Source organism: Polypterus senegalus, chromosome 15 (assembly GCF_016835505.1).
Source record: "Polypterus senegalus isolate Bchr_013 chromosome 15, ASM1683550v1, whole genome shotgun sequence".
Classification (NCBI taxonomy): domain Eukaryota; kingdom Metazoa; phylum Chordata; class Cladistia; order Polypteriformes; family Polypteridae; genus Polypterus; species Polypterus senegalus.
The window spans coordinates 115,780,830-115,801,517 of NC_053168.1; the positions used below are offsets into that span (position 1 = coordinate 115,780,830).

General features: G+C 38.4%; 1 protein-coding gene across 1 annotated transcript in view; it reads right to left on the bottom strand.

Moving 5' to 3' along the window:
- Positions 1-2,329: 2,329 nt before the first annotated feature.
- LOC120515523 overlaps positions 2,330-20,688 on the bottom strand; it is a 44,816-nt gene continuing 26,457 nt past the window's right edge. Inside the window, exons 6-9 of the mRNA XM_039736583.1 lie at positions 8,977-9,082; positions 5,829-5,902; positions 4,047-4,344; positions 2,330-2,813 (exon numbers count right to left, since the gene is read on the bottom strand). Coding sequence (XP_039592517.1) covers positions 2,642-2,813; positions 4,047-4,344; positions 5,829-5,902; positions 8,977-9,082 — 650 coding nt within the window. The 3' untranslated portion in view covers positions 2,330-2,641. The remainder of the gene's footprint in view (positions 2,814-4,046; positions 4,345-5,828; positions 5,903-8,976; positions 9,083-20,688) is intronic.

Genomic DNA, 20,688 nt, shown 5'->3' on the forward strand with positions numbered 1-20,688 from the left:
AAACTGCTAGTCTAGATGTGCTGTGATGTCACTTCAGCCCTGAAACTGCGGGCATAGACCTGTGGTGGCTTACGATGTGGTGGCTCTCCAGTTGATACATCTCCTCAAAAGAGCTTTCCCCCATCCCCTTCATAATGCAAGCAGCCTTCCTGGGGCCAGCTGCAGCCGATCTATTCACATAGAGATAAGAAAAAGAGTCCTGTCTGCCTTTTTGGAGCTGCATGAAGTTTTTATAGTGGCTGGAGTGCTAATCCTGCCACCAGCTCCCAAGTTTTCCAAGCGAGTTGGAGGACCACTTGCAAGGTCTGAAGCAGTTTAATGTCATACCAAAGACATTTCTAATGAGTTTTCGTGCAGTTTTTGTGAGGAACTTGCAGACTTGGGTGCAACTTCCAGTCCTAATGTGATATGGGAGACCTTCCATGCCAAGACACTAAAAGGTGCTGAGGATTGTGTTGGTGGTTTCAGAATTCCCAGAAGGAGGTGTTTCATCTCACAGGGTACTCTGGATATTATTAAAAAGAGTCACAGTGTATGGGTCAGTGGCAACTCCAGTCTATACCAGAAACTGAGAAGGATGGCTGCGAGGGCTCTGAGGGCAGATAAACAGACATTTGTTAGAGAGGAATATGTGATGAAATAACACAACATCTATGGTTTAGAGATCCACATCTGCTTTCAGAGGAATCAAAGCATTATGCACATCCAAATCTGTTCCTCTGAGAGTTGCAATCAGGGCCGTTGATGGAATGGTTCTTACGGATGATGCTGCAGTTGTGACCAGCTGGGCTGGATACTTTGAGCAGCTGTTTAAAGCTGATTCTCTGGCTAGGACGTTGGACATCTCTGGGACCACGGTTCTTAAGACTGATCTTCCAATTAAATGTGAACCACCAAATCTCACTGAGATTGGCATGAGAGGTGGTGAACCAACTGAGGATAAGGTAGCCTGCAGCTATCTGTAGTATCCCAGATGAACTTCTCCAGTCTCCATTTGAGAGACAGGCATCGGCCCAAATGACTGGATAAAAGGGACCTATCATCCCTGTCTTGGAAAGGGATTGGTGATTGTCTGGACTGCGGCGACTACAGGGGAAAAACAATACTGTTGGTGCTGGGTAAGGTCCTTGATATAGTTATCCTCAATAGGACCTATGATCACTTGCTCACATACAAATGACTGGAGCAGTGTGATTTTACACCTAAAAAGTCTACCATCCTGGCACTGAGGGTTCTCATCAAGCACAAAAGTAAATATCAGCAGAGTTTGTCTGCTGTTAGTTTCTTTGCAGCCTTTGCCAAAAAAGCAGTTGATCAAGCTGCCCTGTAGGATCTACTGAAACTTTGTGGAATCCCCCCAAAGTTGCTGGATGTCATGGCCAGCCTGTACACTAGTACTGTGGGTGCTATGTAGAGTGGAAGAAGCACCTCTGCATTTTTCCCAGTTGACTCTGGGGTTTGTCAGGGGTGTGTTCTGCTCCTACTCTGTTCAGTGCTTGCAAGGACTGGGTGTTGTGTAGGATTGTTGGGTTCAGCAGCTGTGAGGCATCTGTTGGTGAAGAAAGATTCACTGATCTTGACTTTGCTGACGATGCTGTGATCTTCACTGAGTCAATAGAGGCTCTGGTTGGGGCTCCCGAGAGACTGAGTGAGGAGTCTGAGTGCCTGAGCTTGCGAGTGTCCTGGATAAAAACCAAGATCCAGGCCCTTAATGATCTTTTGGGCATAACCATCTGCACTGTGTCTGTTTGCGGAGAGAGTGTTGACTGCGTCGAGATTTATACTTACCTCAGCAGTGACATTCATGTCTCTGGTGACTCTTCCAATGAAGTCTGTAGACAGATTGAGAGAAAAGTGTCCTGAATAAGGTACATTACCTGAGAGGGTATTCTGACTCGCGGGATCATCACTCTTGAGGACCCAAGCGGCTGGACCAGGCCAAGGCGGTGCACACATAACACCTGGCTGTGGTAGACATATGGTCATTTCTGGAGGGTGGGACCAGACTGCATGTCTACCTATGAGGTTGCCAACTGAGATCCCGAGCTGTTTCGTCATGTGGTGAATGCGGCAATGCACTGTACCATTGCATGCTCCCCAACCTGACCTGACCTGATGCTTAACCCCTGGTCATTTACAAAGTCAGTCCAACTACACCTTGCCAAAGATCAAGTTGGAGTTGGACTTTGGTGATTCAAAATCCCAGTCTCAGTCACCCTTACAGTTCAGATGCCATCCTCATGGCCAAACGGGAGGGAGATGATGCACAGTCTGCATTTTAGTAATAACAATGCATAGGTTTACTAAATAAATGGAAAATCAAATCAAATGAATTTGCAAATGTTTATTTAATTTCAAATGCAAGGTATCATTAATTAAAAATGAAGATTGGAAACAGAGAATTAAAGTAAAGAGACAAGGAGTAGATATTCATGTCATACACAGTGTACTCACCTCTGTTAGTGGTGAGTTGGGTTCCTTAGCAATATTGTGTATTATTACAGTTTCCCTCTAGTGGCTGTCCACTGTCATTATATCCGATTAGATTAGAGTAGTGGGAATAATGAACTGGAATTTTTCTTATTAATGCCAGTGGCCTCTGATTCCATGACCTTTGCCTTTAGCTGCTTATTTCATATTTTTAAGTATATGATGAGCAGCGGTTCTTCACAGGAACAGCATAGACCTCCACTTCACACAAAGTTAGGTATTCTTTTTTTTCTGGTATCACCACATTGACATATCGGCCCTCCATCCCATTACAGTTGTAGCTGCTTGAAATGCCACCTGGAATAGACGTTATAGTCGCACACCTGAAACAGAAACATAAGGTGATAATTGGTTCCATTCAGATACAGTACACCGTATCCTTCATTGAATTTGTGGGTAATTTGTTCTGTGTTCAGAAACCATGTTGTCTTGGGGCATTAGATATATTTTGAATGTGCCTAGGTCCTGTCATTTGGGTGGGATGGACTGTTACCAGCAACCAAACAACTCCCACATCCACACCACCCATTTCCTCATAAAGCCTCTGTTACAATGCAGCACAATATTGTCATTATGCATCTTTCTAACCATTTCATTTTCTATTCTATTTTATTTTCTAATTTTTTTTGTTCAGTCTTAAGTGCAATAGGCCACAATTTTAAATTTAACAGGTAGGTAATGGTACAAGGTATTAATGCCTGTGTCCTTTTTTTATCTGCTCTGTTATTGTAACACTGTCTTGAATTGAATAAGTGAGAAATGATGGCCTTTCTGGTGACGTAAATCAGCTGTTACAGTTTGAAAAGACGGGGGGAGGCAAAAATAACAGTGTAGGAAGAGGTATAACTTAATTAGGAAGCCCCTTTAAAAAGGAGAAAGAAGCAGTCTTAATGAAAAAGAACAAGATCCCTTAGATATCATACAAATACAATCTGACACACAGGTGTTTAATACTTTATCAGATTTAAATCAAATTTTGACAGCTGCTGTTGCCATCCTTTCTATAATTCATCATTGACAAATTAGACAGTTTTTCTGGCAGAACTATTAAAAGAACTAAACCTATTTAAAAGTTTGTTGTTATCAGACATTTGTAATTTTTTTTAATTTTTTTTTGGGAGTAACATCTAAGGAGGGTTTGTAAATACTTAGTTGTACTGTTTCACCGTCTTAAATATTGTAGCACCACACCACTGCCAATGGATGCTTCCTCTTCACATCACTAGACCAGTTGCTGTTGCTAAAACCACTTATAATTTTATATGACTGTGATATCAGTAGTTTCTCAGCCATTCTAAAGAGGAGACCTCTATCTTTTTTTCAGATTGCTAGGGTCATTTAGATGGGGGTGTGGTTAGCCTGGCCTATTTAGTCATTAACAGATTATGTATAAATACTTCATAAAAACAACCACTTTTGATAAAGTTAAGCTTTTTTTCTCCAGGTTTTAATGATTACTTCCTGTGTTACAATTAACCAGAAGAGTAATTATCAAGACATCAGCATGGCATTCACTTCATCCCATACCCATCCATCCCTTCTTCATTCCCCTTTACCTTGGGTTGTTGTTGCCCTCATTCTCTAAAGAGTCACCAATGCGAATCTCAGCTCCATTAATCCTTTCAGGACAGCAGTCACCACGGTTGGTGATGACCACCTGATGGATTTTGTGTTTCTCCAGCAGGTCTAACCGCCACCAGGGGGAGTTGTGAGATTCTGTATGGCTGCAGGACCCTTGATAGCAGTGGGAGTTACGGTTTCCGTCAATTGCATTCCCAGGATCACCAAGGAAACCAAACTGGCCGGATAATATCTGTGACTGGGTGGCCTTGCCTCTCAAAGCCACATTTTCAACTAGAAAAGATGAGACAGAGAGATCATAAGTATTATGAGAAAAAATTGATCATGATACAGTTTTGTTAATCTTCAAAAAAATAATAAAATAGATGTTAAAAAATCATAGAGAGGTATTGCTTAAAAATGATAAATGTAAGGTTTAGGGCAGCATTTCTCAACCTTTAAGTATTTGCAACCTGAGTTTTCATAACAGTTTTAATCGCACCCCATTAACGTTTTTTTGAGACCCTGATAAAATTTATTCCTATATTTTTTGCAGGTGATACACCGCTACAAGATTTATTATACCTACTTAACTTTTATCAAAATTTATCTAACTCTATATTTATTTTTCTAGTATCAAAATGTAGTTTAAGCTAATTTGTTTTGGTTTCAATAGATGTATTTTTCATATTTTTGATTCTTGTTTTCTTTTTTTCACATCTTCTTGCCCCCTTTGTTGTTACTTTGGGCGCACCCCACAGGTTGAGAACCGCCGGTTTAGGGTGATCAACAATGTTGTGAAATCAGTTCTATAATATACTTCTGACTATCAGCATTTGGCTTGGTCTCCAGCACTGTCCACTCCTTTTGCCTTCAGTTGACCCCAGTCATCAGTATTGGTTGTCCTGTAGTATTAATCACATGTGAGTCGTGTAGAGGAGCAACAGAAATAAAAAAGAGGGCTAACTGAAGGTCTTCAGTTGATCAATTTGTTTCCTGTCCCTTGTCAGGTTCCCTAGAAATTCTGAGATTTTTGCATTTTTTGAGATACTGTATTAATCTTTAAACCTGCATTTTTAGATTTTACCTTTACATTCTGATGGAAAAATTCATATGGAAAATTGTTCAAACAACCTACCGGTATTTGTTTTGAATTGTGATTTTAAGACAAACTGCAATAGCAACTAAAGGCACAATCACATTACATGACTTTTACAAAGTGATTTAATCCAACTACTCTGAAACTCTCCCAGACAAAATCAAGAAGCTTTGATTTTGTCTTAAATGCTAAGTGCAGGATCTGTTTGAATCAGAGTTGACAACTGACTAGCACTCACAAAGAAGTATAATGCATATAATGCAGTGGTGAGGAATAATGAATGTGGGTGATTTGGACCTCTCAAAAGAAAAAAAAGGCATGTCTGTCTGATTTTACATACCATGATATAATAGACAAAAGAAACGAAAAGGGAGATATTGCAGCTGAACACACTGTACCTGTAAAGCCTTTGAACGGACTCCGCTGCTGTCAGACAACACGTAACTGGCTGTCAGTGAAAGGGGCAAGATTGCGATACTTTGAAAATGTGAAACTGTGATCTCAAGTCGTCACACGGTCTTCTTATTTGACATACATACATAAGTGATCACAAACGCCAAGTTTGACACCCCCTCCAATTACAAGTCATGTAATATGATATCAGCTTAAGGAGCTAAATCCTATTGACTGTATGAGCAACAATACTGACCCCACCACCTCATACCACCACTTTGCTTACTTTGTGGGCAGTTGTCTTCAGCACCACACAAGAGTAGAAGTCCGGCCATTACAAGCACTGGAGTCAGAGCCATCCTAGAATAAACAGAAGACAAAAATACCCCGAAATAATTTAAGGATATTTAAACTCTTCTGTGCAATTCAATTCTTAATTCTTAAATAGCATAGTTTCACATAAAAACATACCACATAATATGTGAAAAACACAGTCACCCTATTTATGCGAAGATTACAAATATAAATTGGTTTCTTAATACATCTAAAAATTGAAACAAAATATACCGTGAAAAGTTAAGCTTGGTATTTTTAATATTATTTTTTTCCCCACACACATTCATTTCCGACAGAACTTTAAATTGTTAAGTTAAGTTGTATGGAAAAGTTTTTTGAAAGTCACCTCCAATAGCACGGCAGGCATGTTAAATAATGCTGCCAGAGGCAAGGCACGATTTTACACCTTTCAATAAATATACTGACCGGGTATGAGACATTCCACTTACGTCACATATAATACATAGTGTATACTGAGAGTGAAAAGGTAATCAATTGCATTACCACATTTGGTATGTACTTTGATGTTGCTTGGTCATGATAAATCTTATTCAAGATTTTTCAGATACAGTATGTGGTAAGGTTGTTACACTAACTAATCATGGCCCTGGAAAATGAATTGTTGGATGTTAATTAGTACATGCATGTTAGAATTTTACTATACTCTACAGATACATTATAGTCACATGTCCAAACTTGTAAATTTATAAACCTGTTTCAATACAGGCTTCACAATACAATACTCCCACGATAAAGTGCATCCTTGGAATAATGGACAGAATGAGAAATACATTAAAATAAATAATCTATAATATTTTTAGACTAAAAATTGTGAAATAAAGAAAAAATATATTTAAAATAATAAAACACAAAAAATAGGCTTTAAAAATGTAAAAGTGTTTAAATTCTTTAACACCGTTGTTTGACCCAAATGTATGTTTTTACTGAGTTTTATGACAGAAAAATTCAATGCAAAATGAAACTCTCTGACGTTTTGCTCATCCTGCAAACTGTTGTAAATAGCTTGTTGGTGTCAAATTGTTCTGCAAGCTAAAAGATGTCCTTTTTAACAAAACATGTGAGGTGCAGACATAAAAGTCATTTAACTGGATTTGTGCATGTGACAGACACCTTAACAGAATTCTGTAAAGTAATACAATTTTACAAAATAGTATCTAGCATATAAAACTGAATACTGTTTGTGTGTTTGCCTATTGTAAAAATCCAACCTGTTAAACTCAAGGGCACCAATTTGTACGGAGAGGGGGAGTGTTGAGAACATTTGTCCCAGATCCTTTTCTGGTGGGGGTCCAGTAGAGTCTGTGTACAAATTCATTGTTTTTGTAACACACCAAATAGTAACAATAGCTGGTGACGCAGTAGCCTTTGAGTGTCAGCTGAAGAAGATAACCTGTTATGGAGTAGACTGTTGTTTTAATGAATTGAAACCGTGTAATTGAGTCTTGAGATCCTGTCCATCGATTGTGAGCTTGCTTCTTAAGTGAATTTCGTAAAAGTTAATAATCACTTCACAATTGCAAAAGCTTGGATTCTGCAGAAATTAGCGGAGTAGGATAGGGCCTGTTATTTACTAATTTTCTATTACATGATGTTTAAAGGGTATTTTATTGTTTTGCAATGTTACACAATATGCACTGGTAATCTTTTATTTGATTTGGTTTTACATGATGTTAAAAGGATATTTTGTTGTATTTGTTTGGCAATGTTGCAAAATATGTGCTGATAATCTTTTGCACTTGGCTTGGAATTTAAAAAGTAAGCATTGGCAACGTTCTCTGTTTGACTTTCAGAGTTTTGTTAGTGAATGGTAGTGAACCTGAGGCACAGGGTCTGCTGTGGATAACAGCCCCACTATGTGAACTCTTCTCTCTGCCACATTTTGCATGGAATCCCCATTTGTACAGGGGGCATGTTGCTTGTTTCTGAACAATGAGTGGGCAAAGTCAGCTTAAAAAATTTTTATGCACATTCATTTTTCCTATGGTACAATTATAGCTAGAAGATTACAATTTTCTCACTTCAATTTTTTTTAATATTTTGTAATTATTTTAGAACATTAAAGATCTAAATCTAATTATTTTGATAATTGTCTTTGTTATACTGTGTATTACGTTAATTGATTTTCTTTTTGTTAGGCTCATATACTGTTAATTGTGATATGACTGTATACACATTGATAGAAAAGCTCCCTCTAAATCAAAACAAATTGAGACTACAATAAAGCAAAACTTACCTACCAGCATTTCTCATTTGTATTTAAAGGAATCATGTTGTTAGACACAAGTCTTACAATAGACAGTTTGATATAACTGGGAACCATGTAATTTAATGAAGATTTAGTAATTCTATTCAGCATGAGCTGTATTAGTATTGTAAGGAATTGTTTAAACCCCTGTGACAGCCAGGGTGTCTACAACTCGCATACTCCTTTGAACCCGGGCCCTTCGATAGTCATGTCCGAGGATGAGCCAGCCGAACAGATGTGCTCAAACAGATGCCCAAACAAAGTGCAGTGCAAGTTTCTTCTTTCAAATAAATAAATAAAGGATGGATAGATAGATGGAAAGTTCATGTACTCTCAAATACAACAGCTATAAATGTCATTAAATGAATACATGAATTATTGTCATTGCTTTACAGTATGCTGTTAACAAACTTTTTATGGATATTCTTTTAATCTTTACAAATTACTCATTTGTTAGTTGTAAATATTTATAGACTACCTAATCTAAACCCAAAGGTTTGTAAGGGTTTATTAATGAAAAATATCATCAAATGTTGCCATCTGAAAGTGACAGAATTAATTGTGTGTATACATGTATAAAGTGGAAAACAGACTGTAGCCTGAGACACTCCTAAAGCAGAGAGGTGTGGCTTATTTTAAACTTCCCAGTCTCTACCACAGTGCTATCAGACACATTTAAAGATATAATTTAGTTAAAATAAATGGAATGAAAGAGAAAAACACCACACAAATAATGCAAGTATTCATATATCTATAGACAGAAATTTTTTAGGTTCTCAAAGCTCCTATTATTGATGCATAAGTCAAATAATTTATACTGCGTTATACTCACTTTAAGGGCAGTTTAACGTAATGCTGTCCAGTTCTGCCAGCTGCAATCGATATTCTTGGGCAAGATATGAGTGATGCAATGTGTAACTGAAGATAGTACTGTTTTTATAAGTCTTGTAGGCGGAACAAATTGCAGCCTGTCAGCTGACTCACTACTGCAGTGTGTGTGTGTGTGTTAACAACAATGTACCAAAGCCTTTAGAATTATACAGTACAGTGCCTGAAAGTATTTACACACTTTTATTGTTATACAAGTTTGTAGATGTACAGTATTTTTGGCTTTTTTTACATTAATTAACAGAAAAAGATTTTTTTAATGTCAAAGGGAGAACAGGTTTCTGCAAAGTGGTCTAAATTATTTATAGATTTCCAGCCATCCATCCATTTTCTAAACCCGCTGAGCATGACCGTGAGGCAGCTGGAGCCTATCACAGCAAGTGTAGAGTGCAAGCCTAGAACAATCCCCTCGCACACACCTACACACACTAGGTACAGTATCATTTAACATCACCAATCCACCTAAACTGCACATCTTTGCTTAGCTTTTCTTGGTGTTCTTTTCTCGTGAGTACTTTCGGTGTTGACCCTTTTCTTCTCTTAACCATGATCATTATCTCTTGTATTGGGCTTTGATTTCCTTTTGCTCTATATTTTCTTTTGTTTCGTTTTGGTTTTTGTGTGCATCTCTTGGTTTTTTTCTAAAATGTTTATCTACCAGTATGCTCACATAACAAAATGAAAAGATTTTCTCATCAGATTGGGAAGCCAGCATAGACTCCATTATAGAAAACTCAGTTGGCCAAGGTCTCCAGGACTGTGACTTTATTTTTGTCTTTCTCTTGTATGACTTTAATCTCCGCCATTGTCAACTGGCCATAGTTCATCAATTAATCAATGGACAGATATTATTGGGTTCCATTTATGTTTAATCAACTCTAAACTTTTATTTGCTTGTTTTAATGAATCCACATGTATATGTGTACCAGTTCTGCGTTTAGTAGTCAGTATAATCTGCACTTGTATTTTCAGTTAGAATTGTTCACAGTGCTCTGTGCCTGCACTCAGTGAAGAACACTGAACAAAAATAAGTTGTGTTGTATTCTATAACAATGGAAAACTATAGAGCCTGACATAGTGTCACTCTGCATATTCTGTTTAATCTATGCCTGTGTGTTTTTTCCTGTTTTTAATCACCAAAGATTTGGAGAAGTTAACATGCTCCTCAGATATTTGCAGTCAGCCAGATGAAGTAAAGGAGACCACCATGTCCCATGTAAGAGCAGTCAACCCCAAGAGCAGTCAGAAGACCCCAAGAGATTCTTTCAGTATTTTAGTAGTAAAAGAACAGTTAAGGAGGAGGTCAAGTTCTTCAGGAATAGTAAAGGGGAATTAAAAGATACAGACAATGAAATAGCAGATGCCCTAAACTTACATTTTTCTGAGGTGTTTACAAGTGAGCAAGTGGATAACCTGCCAGAGGTAAACACAACTACTAAGGAGGTACTGAGGAATTTGGAAATTGTAGAGGGAGAAGTGCTGCTCAGATTAAATAAGATGAAATCAAACAAATCACCAGGCCCAGATAATATTTATCCTCGTGTTCTTAAGGAGGCTAGTGAGTACATATATAAACCCTTGACACGTATTTTTAGGAAGTCACTGTGCACTGGAGAGATTCCAAGGGACGGGAAAACGGCAAATATCATCCCATTATATAAAAAGGGTGACAGGGCAGATCCAAGCAACTATAGGCCAGTAAGCTTAACATGCATCACAGGAAAATTAATGGAAGGAATTATTAAGGATAAGATTGAACAACACATGGCAAGGACAGGAGTTATTCTGAACAGCCAGCATGGGTTCAGAAGACGGAGGTCATGTTTTACTAACATGTTGGAATTCTATGAGGAGACAACAAAAGCATACATACGATCAAAGTGGAGCTTATGATATTATTTATCTGGACTTTCAGAAAGCATTTGATAAGGTGCCACATGAGAGGTTGGGCATCAAGTTAAAAGAAGTGGGAGTTCAGGGTGATGTTTTTAGATGGGTACAGAATTGGCTCAGACACAGGAAGCAGAGGGTGATGGTGCGAGGAACCGCTTCAGAACTGGCCGATGTTAAGAGTGGTGTTCCACAGGGGTCAGTGCTAGGGCCATTGCTATTTTTAATATATATAAATGATGATACCAAGATTGGTGGATTAGCAGATAATTTGGAATCCGTTATATCATCACAGAAGGACTTGGATAGATAGACCTGGATAGAATACAGGCTTGGGCAGATTTGTGGCAGATAAAATTTAATGTCAGTAAATGTAAAGTATTACACATAGGAAGTAAAAATGTTAGGTTTGAATACACAATGGGCGGTCGGAAAATCGAGAGTACACCTTATGAGAAGGATTTAGGAGTCATAGTGGACTCAAAGCTATCAACTTCCCAACAGGGTTCAGAAGCCATTAAGAAGGCTAACAGAATGTCAGGTTATATAGCGCCTTGATGTGTGGAGTACAAGTCCAAGGAGGTTATGCTCAACCTTTATAATGCACTGGTGAGGCCTCATCTTGAGTATCGTTTGCAGTTTTGGTCTCCAGGCTACAAAAAGGACATAGCAGCACTAGAAAATGTCCAGAGAAGAGCGACTAGGCTGATTCCAGGACTACAGGGGTTGAATTATAAGGAAAGATTAAAAGAGCTGAGCCTTTACAGTTTAAGCAAAAGAAGATTAAGAGGTGACATGATTGAAGTGTTTAAAATTATGAAGGGAATTAGTACAGTGGATCGAGACTTGTATTTTAAAATGAGTTCATCAAGAACATGGGGACACAGTTGGAAACTTGTTAAGGGTAAATTTCGCACAAACATTAGGAAGTTTTTCTTTACACAAAGAACGATAGACACTTGGAATAAGCTACCAAGTAGTGTGGTAGACAGTAAGACTTTAGGGACTTTCAAAACTCGACTTGATGTTTTCTTGGAGGAAACAAGTGGATAGGACTGGCGAGCTTTGTTGGGCTGAATGGCCTGTTCTCGTCTAGAGTGTTCTAATGTTCTAAGACCTGCTGGTGTTAGATTATCACATTTTAGTGGTGCACTCGAGAAACTATTAAAATAATCCATAACGACCTCTGAAGTGTATTATTACCCTTATTCATAACCATGTGAACTTAAGAGTGAAGTCAGCCCATTTCAGCAGTACAAGTCTGTTGTCCATGCACACTGATACAGAGAATCACACAGGCATCAGGTGTCTCCTTAAGTCCTGCTCCAAAGGTTCTGTTGTTGCTTGGTTCTAAGCTCTACCTTCCACGTATAGGGAGTCTTACAGCCCTCTAAGAAAAAAAACACATTTTAATATACAGTAAATGGACTTTCTAACCAAGTGAATGAGGTGATATTTGCAAAAACTGGTGATATTTGACTCCCCTCTGTGCAGTCTGTCAGGTTGTTTAACAGGTCTTCACCTTCAACACCTATTGAACAAATGCTCATTTTTCAGTTCTCTAAAAAGAGGATTAGTGCATGGTTTATATCTTTAAGTCAACTTCTAATGCAATGTGATATGAGCAATAACACAATAAACACTGTGTACCATCTAACATCAATATTCAGTCAAAGCACCACATTGATATATACACTGGACAGTATGTATAATAAATTTGGAAATGAGAACAACAAATTTTCAAATCTGGCAAGCTTTGTAGAAACATATACTGTAAGAGTTTTTTATTTGTTTATATCCTGTTCCACATTGACGCCCTGGTAATAAAATCATGTGTGGTGATCACAAGACTGAGGGCTGCATGAACAGAAACTTGGATGTGTGAGTAACATCAATAAAAATTACTTAGCAAAAAACAAAAGTGTCAATAAGATGGATGGCTTGTTTCTTCACTCTCCCGAGGCAATGTTGCTTCAGAGCGGATGTAACCTTCCGAACAAACCAAGATGTTCCTCCTCTCTCTTTCTGGCATACTAAAGTAAACACCCGTGAGCTTTGAAACAGAAGTGCTGTAATTGTAAATGTATGCTGCTGCGCTTTTGGTGATGCAGATACATTTCACCCAGCCAAAATTAAGCTTACATTCATACATTGAGAATTTATTTAAAAAGATATGAGTTTGTAATCACTTCAATCAGTTATTGGGTTGGTTAAATACATTTGCTGGTTTAAATTCTCATTTGTTTTGTCGTGTTTTTCCTGTTTTGTAATGTACTAGAATCAGCACAACCCGAGTAACGACTTTGTTCCCTGATGTTTCAATCCCTTAGAACTCATTCTGCTCTTCTCTGTTCATTATTTTCTTTTGCCTAAAATTTCAGTCAGTGCTCAGAGAATCTAGCATCTGTCTTCTCTTGTACACTGAAATCCTCTTAATTCTACTTCTTCTCTCTTCTCATTCATTAAAAATCTTCTCTTAGATGTCATAAAGGAATAAATAACCTAAAATTCTTAAATCTGCTTAATCGAGTGCAAGATGGCTATTTTTCCATCCAACAACAAAACAACAATTTAGTTTTTGTATAACCCAAAATCACATCAGGAGTGAATAAGTGGGCTTTAATAGACCCTGCTTTTTGACAGCCCCCAAAACTTGATTTTCCAAGAAGACCAAAACAAAAATCCCAAAAAAAACCTTTGTAGGAAAAAAAATAGAAGAAATCTTGGAATAGGCAATTCAAAGAGTGAGAGAGACCCCCCTCCATGTAGGTTGGGTATGCAATGTGTATTCAAAAATGGGTTAAATACAACACACAAAACAGAACACCAGTAATCCTCTTTGCAGAGCTACGTGGTCACCTCAGAAATACAATACAATTCTGCAATGACCAAGGCTTTATTTTTCTACTGTGTGTGTGTTGTCATCTTATTTTCTGTAGTGTTCTTCACTGAACACTAAATACAGACTCAGAGTGGTGGAATATATGAGGGGCCAAACAGGCCATAAATCATATAATCCTGTGCATAATCTATTGTTTTACATGTGAACACTATTGGTTTATGAATATTTACTATCGGTTTGCATGCAGACTTAATTGGTTTGCGTGTGAACAATACTGGTTTTATTCATATAAACAATATTGGTTTGTGTCCATATGTTATCGGTTTGTGCATGAACTATGTCCGTTTGTTCTGTATGTGCATACCACTGGTTGGTATTTGAGCTATATTGAGTTGCGTGCGTATATCACTGGTTCCAGTACGTATTTTATTGATTTGTGAGTAAACTGCATCGGTTTATGCTCGCATATTATCGGTTTGCGTATAAACTATATTGGTTTGCCTTCTGTGCCGATCTACCAATGGATTTGTGTATGCACTAGATTTGTTTCATGCACGCCTTACACTGGTTTCATGTGGGTAACATATTGGTTTTGCGCTTAAACGCTATTGGTTGTATGTCTGTACTATGTCGGTTCCTCGTACGAAACATACTGGTTTTCCGTGCGCATCCTATCGCAGCTTTGTGAATGAACTCTATCCGTTCTGTGTGCGAATTGTATTGGTTGTTCACGTGACATTCAGAGGAAATGGGAGGGGCAAGAACCAGAAACTCAAGGGCCAGTAGAGTCATGGAGTGTCAAGTGAAGTGAGTAGCATCCACCTGCAGAGCCACAGCACCATACGTCACCGTAGTTGTAGACCCGCAGTTACAGACCCAGAAGTGACGTCTCCGTCGTTTCAGGACTGACTTTGTAAAATTACTTTTGGAAGGTTTCAGCAGGTCTCGGCAAAGCCTGCAAAGTAACATCGAGTCAAAGACCCGTTCAGAAACCAAATAATAAACATCATTGTGAATTTCAGAGGGTTTCTGCAATCAAGTTATGTCATATATCAAACTAAACAATACGGATCGTTTCTGTGAAATACATTATTAACATTTATGTTGTGTTCAGGTCTGTGGGAACCACTTAACATGTCGACAAAATTAAAATCATCAAGATCTGTGTTAATTGAAAATATTTTTTCGTTTACATTCATGAAACTAAATATACAATATAATTATAATGTTTATACCACGTTAGAGTTTAGTAAAACATTAATAATAAAAGTGATTATGTTTTTTTAAAATGTACAATGCATATGTGCAATATTGTTCTAAACCAATTTAGAATAAACATTTAAGCCAATCTAATATTTTTAAACATGTATGTGAAGAAAACGGCAATACATATTCTACTGAATTTTGCAATATATTAATTGCCTTATATAGAACTGCTCTAGTTTTTGTCACTTATTATTTTAAATGATGGGCCAACAAAAGAAAAAAAATTAAAAATACTAATAAGAACACAATTTATTTATATAGCACCCTGCCCAAAATTCAAAAAGAACAGGACCTATATAACATTGGCTACAAATAATATCTTCAATAAATAAAGATAAATACAGGATATAGAAAACATTCAAATAGAATAAAAGACAATAATGCACACTAAAATGCATCATATACTACAAAAAATTCAAACTCTGAGTACCTGGGCAGATGGGGGTGGGGTTGTAAACTGAAAGAAGGGGCAGAAGGTCAGGTCTATTTAATGTCTTCCTAAACGAATGAGTTCCATAAATGAATGGAGTCAGCTGATCACATTAATTGTGAGAGGTCATTCCACAGTCAGGGCGCTATATACAGGTGAAGGCGCTGCTGTCATCCACAAAGTGCAGGTTAGTGAGGGGCACAGAATCAAAGGACTTTAGTGGGCAGCTCAAGAACAGAATTTTATATTCAGTCCTGTAAGACACAGGGAGCAGTAAAGGTACAGCAGGATGGCTGTGATGTGCTCGTTGTTTTTGGTTCATGTCAGGACTCTTGCAGTTGAGTTTTGAATCAGCTGGATCTGTGATATAACATTAGAAGTAGTACCTGCCAGTAATGACTTACAATAATCAATGTGGGATGTGGTAAAAGCAGGGACAAGATTCTCAGCATTAGAAAAGGAGAGGAATGATCAAACATAAGAAATTTGACACAGGTGGAAGTTTCTTAATATGGCTTACATGGCAAAATAAGAAAAGGAAAGTTTGCCGTTTCGTTCCGGCATCATCAAAGCCTGTGACAATTCATAATGTGACATCTAGGCATACATCTTTTAAAACCTGCACAGTAGAGCTAGACAACGTATGCCTTCTGCTTTTACTAGATACTGGGGCAACAGTGTCTCAGTTAAATCTAAAGACTAAGAAGCATTTTTTTCCAGATCTCCAGCTATCTGCTCCAGTCACCACTCTTTGTGGCTATGCCAGCTCTAAGATTGACATTGTGGGTTCAGTTGAGTTGTCAGTACGCTATGGTTCTACGTTTCTTCCTCAATTCACATTCCATGTCTCCCGCCATGGTGCCAACCTTTTAGGCCTGGATCTTTTTAACAGCCTTCGTTTTACCCTTGTTAACACTAGTGGATCTGTAATTCTGAATGTCTGCTCCCCTTGGCAACAGAAGTGGCCATCACTTTTTGATGGACTTGGCTGTCTCTCTGCCTTTCATCACCAGCCTTTGCAAGATCCCATTGTGCCTCCTGTCATCCAGCCACCACGTCGCATCTCATTGGCTTTTCATGACGGAGTATCTGCTGAACTGCAACACCTCCTAGAGGCTGGAATTATAGAACCTATTAATGCTGCCCCATGGATTTCCAATTTGGTTGTTGCAAAAAAAGTCAGGGGAACTACGAATCTGTGTCGATCTTTGAGCAATAAACAAGGCAGTCATTCCTGACAAATACCCTCTGCCAACATCAAACACAATTTTATGGATCTTGTTTTTTTACAAAGTTAGATCTCTGTCAAGGATATCTGCAGGTGCCACTTCACCCCAGCAGTCGAGACCTGACTGCATTTGTCACTCACATTGGGGTTTTCCGATATACTAGAATGCCATTTGGACTCAGTTCAGGCCCGAGCTGCTTTCAGAAGATAATGTCAGCTATCTTGGCAGGGATTCCAGGGTTTGTCATTTATCTTGATGATATAGTTGTGCATGGCCCCACAACCTCTACCCACGATGAGTGTCTCAAAAGAGTGTTTTCAGCTCTGGCCAGGCATAATCTCACTCTTAATGGTGATAAATATGTGTTTTCCACCCCTTCAATTGAATTTGTGGGTTTCTGACTGTCTGCAGATGGTTTAACCCCACTCCAGTCTAACACTGAGGTAATTCAGAGAATTCAGAATTCAGAGAACCTAACCTCTCTCTTTCTCTCATTTCTCCTAGGGCACGAAGCAGAAAATGGCCGACAGTGGGGTAACTCGCATTGAAATCGTAGTTGAGGAACTCCAGGCACTTGATGAACAGATTCAGAAGCTCCTGTCCCGACGGAGATACCTGAGAAATCTGAAGGCCCAGCTGTTGCATAAACTGTCCTTGCCATCTGGAACCAGCGAAACATCAACCCCGCGTTATGCCGACCTCACCCCCGCGTCTCGTAAGAGTGACGCCGCTGCTGACCTCGGTGGATTTCAGCTATGCAGGCGGGGGTTCAAGGCCAGAGCACCTCCATCGGCACAGGCGAGCATTCTATCTCAGAACCGGTTTGACCCTCTCCGCGTCCCCATTTCGCCTTCAGCACCTGGTGATGTATTAGTGGTTGGTGATTCTATCGTTAGAAACCTTAATGTCGCATGCCCTAATGCAAAATCGTTTGTTTCTTGTTTTCCCGGTGCTCGTGTCTGAGATATAATGAGGCGTGCGCCAGCGATCTACGAGAAACACAAGGAGAGGGCAGTTGGAGCAATCGTTCTGCATGCCGGCGTAAACGATATAAGGCACCGACAATCAGAAATCCTGAAGGCTGACTTTGCAGCTTTGATTAAAGACACGAAGGAGAGGACCCCATCGGCAAAGATCTTCGTTTCGGGTCCACTACCTCTCGTCAGACGATCCAACGAGTACTACAGTCGTCTGCTAGGATTGAACGACTGGCTACAGGGTTTCTGCAAGAAGAAGGATGTCGGTTTCATCAACAATTGGAATCTCTTTTTGGAAAGGCCGCGTCTCTTCAAGCGTGATGGCCTGCAACCGAATAGTTTCGGCGCCGGGTCCTCTCCGAAAACATATCGAAGGTAATTCGTTTTTCTTGACTATCTATCTCTGCTCTTAACCCCTTCCGAAATAATACTGTTGTGCCAGGACATGATGAGTGTTTAATAGAGTCTTCCGTTAAAGTGCACAACATTAATACTGTAATAAGCAATCTCAATGCACGTAGAAACCTAGGAAATACGGCATAAACTCCAATAATCTAATTAAAATCACTATTTTTGAGGAACAATGTATTAAAACTATAAAAACAGATCACAGATTAAACAAAAATACACACAGAGCGGCGCTAATAATAATAATTTAGTTCCTATTCCAAATATCAATAACGCACATAGTATTCATCTCGGCACCTCCGAAACATTAAATATGGCACTATTGAATGTTAGAGCTTTAACTAACAAAACGTTTTTTTATCAACAAAAACTGGACTGTCGATGCCCAGAGGGGACTGGGCGGTCTCTTGGTCTGGAACACCTACAGATTTTATTTTTTTTCTCCAGCCTTTGGAGTTTTTTGTTTTTCTGTCCACCCTGGCCATCGGACCTTACTCTTATTCTATGTTAATTAATGTTGACTTATGTTTATCTTTTATTGTGTCTTCTATTTCTCTATTCATTTTGTAAAGCACTTTGAGCTACATTTTATTTGTATGAATATGTGCTATATAAATAAATGTTGATTGATTGATTGATTGAACAATCTTATTAGTGATAAAAAAATAGATCTTATTGCACTAAGTGAAACATGGCTTAGTTCAGATAGCGCGGCAGTTTTAATCGAATCTGCGCCCGGATTACAGTTTTACTCGTGCAGACCGCCAGGAAAAAAGGGAGGCGGATTGGCTAACATTTACTCGAGCCGATTAAAATGTAAAGATATCAGTTTTGGTAAGTTCAAGTCCTTTGAGTATCTCGTTGTTATCATGGAGATTCTCAAGTTCTAGTACTATCCGTGTATAGACCTCCTAAATATAACGTGTCATTTTTTGAGGAATTCTCTGACTTAATGTCAATTTTAATTACAACTATGACACACTCCTAATAGTTGGCGACTTTAATTTTCATATAGATAATCAGTGTGATCTAAAAGTAAAAGAATTTATGAACCTCCTGGATTCTTTTGATTTGAGACAACTCATAAATCAGCCTACACATAAAGCAGGTCATACATTAGACTTAGTGATTACTAAAGGACTGAAAGTTGATATAAAACAGATCATTGATATTGGTCTATCAGACCATTTTCTTCTACTTTTAATATAGAAATAATGATAAAAAACACTCATGAGAAACATATTGTTAAAAACGCTTCTTTGACTCGGCAGCAGCTTTAAAACTTACAAACATTTTAAGCAATCAGTCCGTTTATAGTGCCAGCTATAATAGCGAGGACAATGTAAATAGTAAGGTGGAAAGATTTAATTCTAAAGTGAGAGCTGCTGTTGACATAGTTGCACCTGAAAAGACAGTGAAAAAATCTTCTAGCATTGTTATACCATGGAAGACCCAAAGAGTGTCTGATTTAAAGAGAACATGCCGTAGAGCTGAGCGTCAATGGAGGAAGACTAAACTTACTATCCACCATGAAATATTAAAAGTCAAAATAACAGAATACAATAACACTGTCCGTCTTGAGAGACGCTGCTATTTCTCAAGATTATAAATAACAATGCTAGTAATCCCAGAGTCTTATTTTCTACAATTGATCGCCTACTAAACCCAGGTAGCTCAAAGGAATGCCTCCTAAGTGCTTCCAGTGAAACCTGTGAGGCTGTCGCTGTATTTTCAATCAAAAATTAATGATATTAGAAATAACATAGTATATCCCTCCAACACTAAGGATCCTCCTAAACCCCAGCATCCTGTTATAAACAAATTAAAATCTTTCAATAGGATAGATTTACCTGATTTAAAAAAATAATCTCTCAATTAAAACCTCCACCTGCGTCCTTGACCCGATACCAACAAGGTTTTTCAAAGAAGTATCAGGCGTGCTAATTGATAATGTTCTGACATAGTAAATTGTCACTAGATACTGGGGTCTTCCCAGACTGTCTTAAGACTGCTGTAGTTAAACCCCTACTTAAGAAACATAATCTTGACCCTCAGCTCTTGAAAATTTTAGACCCATCTCTAACCTGCCTTCTTAAGTAAAGTTCTAGAGAAGGCAGTCATTATGCAGTTAAATGACCACCTAAATAAACATGCTATTCTTGATAAATTTCAGTCAGGTTTTAGAACAAATCACAGCACAGAAACTGCACTCGTTAAAGTAGTAAATGACTGAGTAAATGCAGACAGAGGCCATTTATCTGTTCTCATCCTCTTAGATCTGAGTGCTGCATTTGACACCATTGATCACAACATTCTTAGAAATCGCCTTAGTCAATGGGTGGGCCTCTCTGGCAGTGTCTTAAATTGGTTTGAATCCTACCTGACAGGGAGAAAATTTTTGTTAGTTGTGGGAATTACAACTCGAAGACACATGATATCCAATATGGTGTTCCACAAGGCTCTATCCTGGGTCCGCTGTTATTCTCAATCTACATGCTTCCGTTAGGTCAGATTATCTCAGGGCACAACGTGAGCTACCACAGCTATGCTGATGACACACAGCTGTACTTATCAATAGCACCTGATGACCCTGATTCTATTGATTCACTAACAC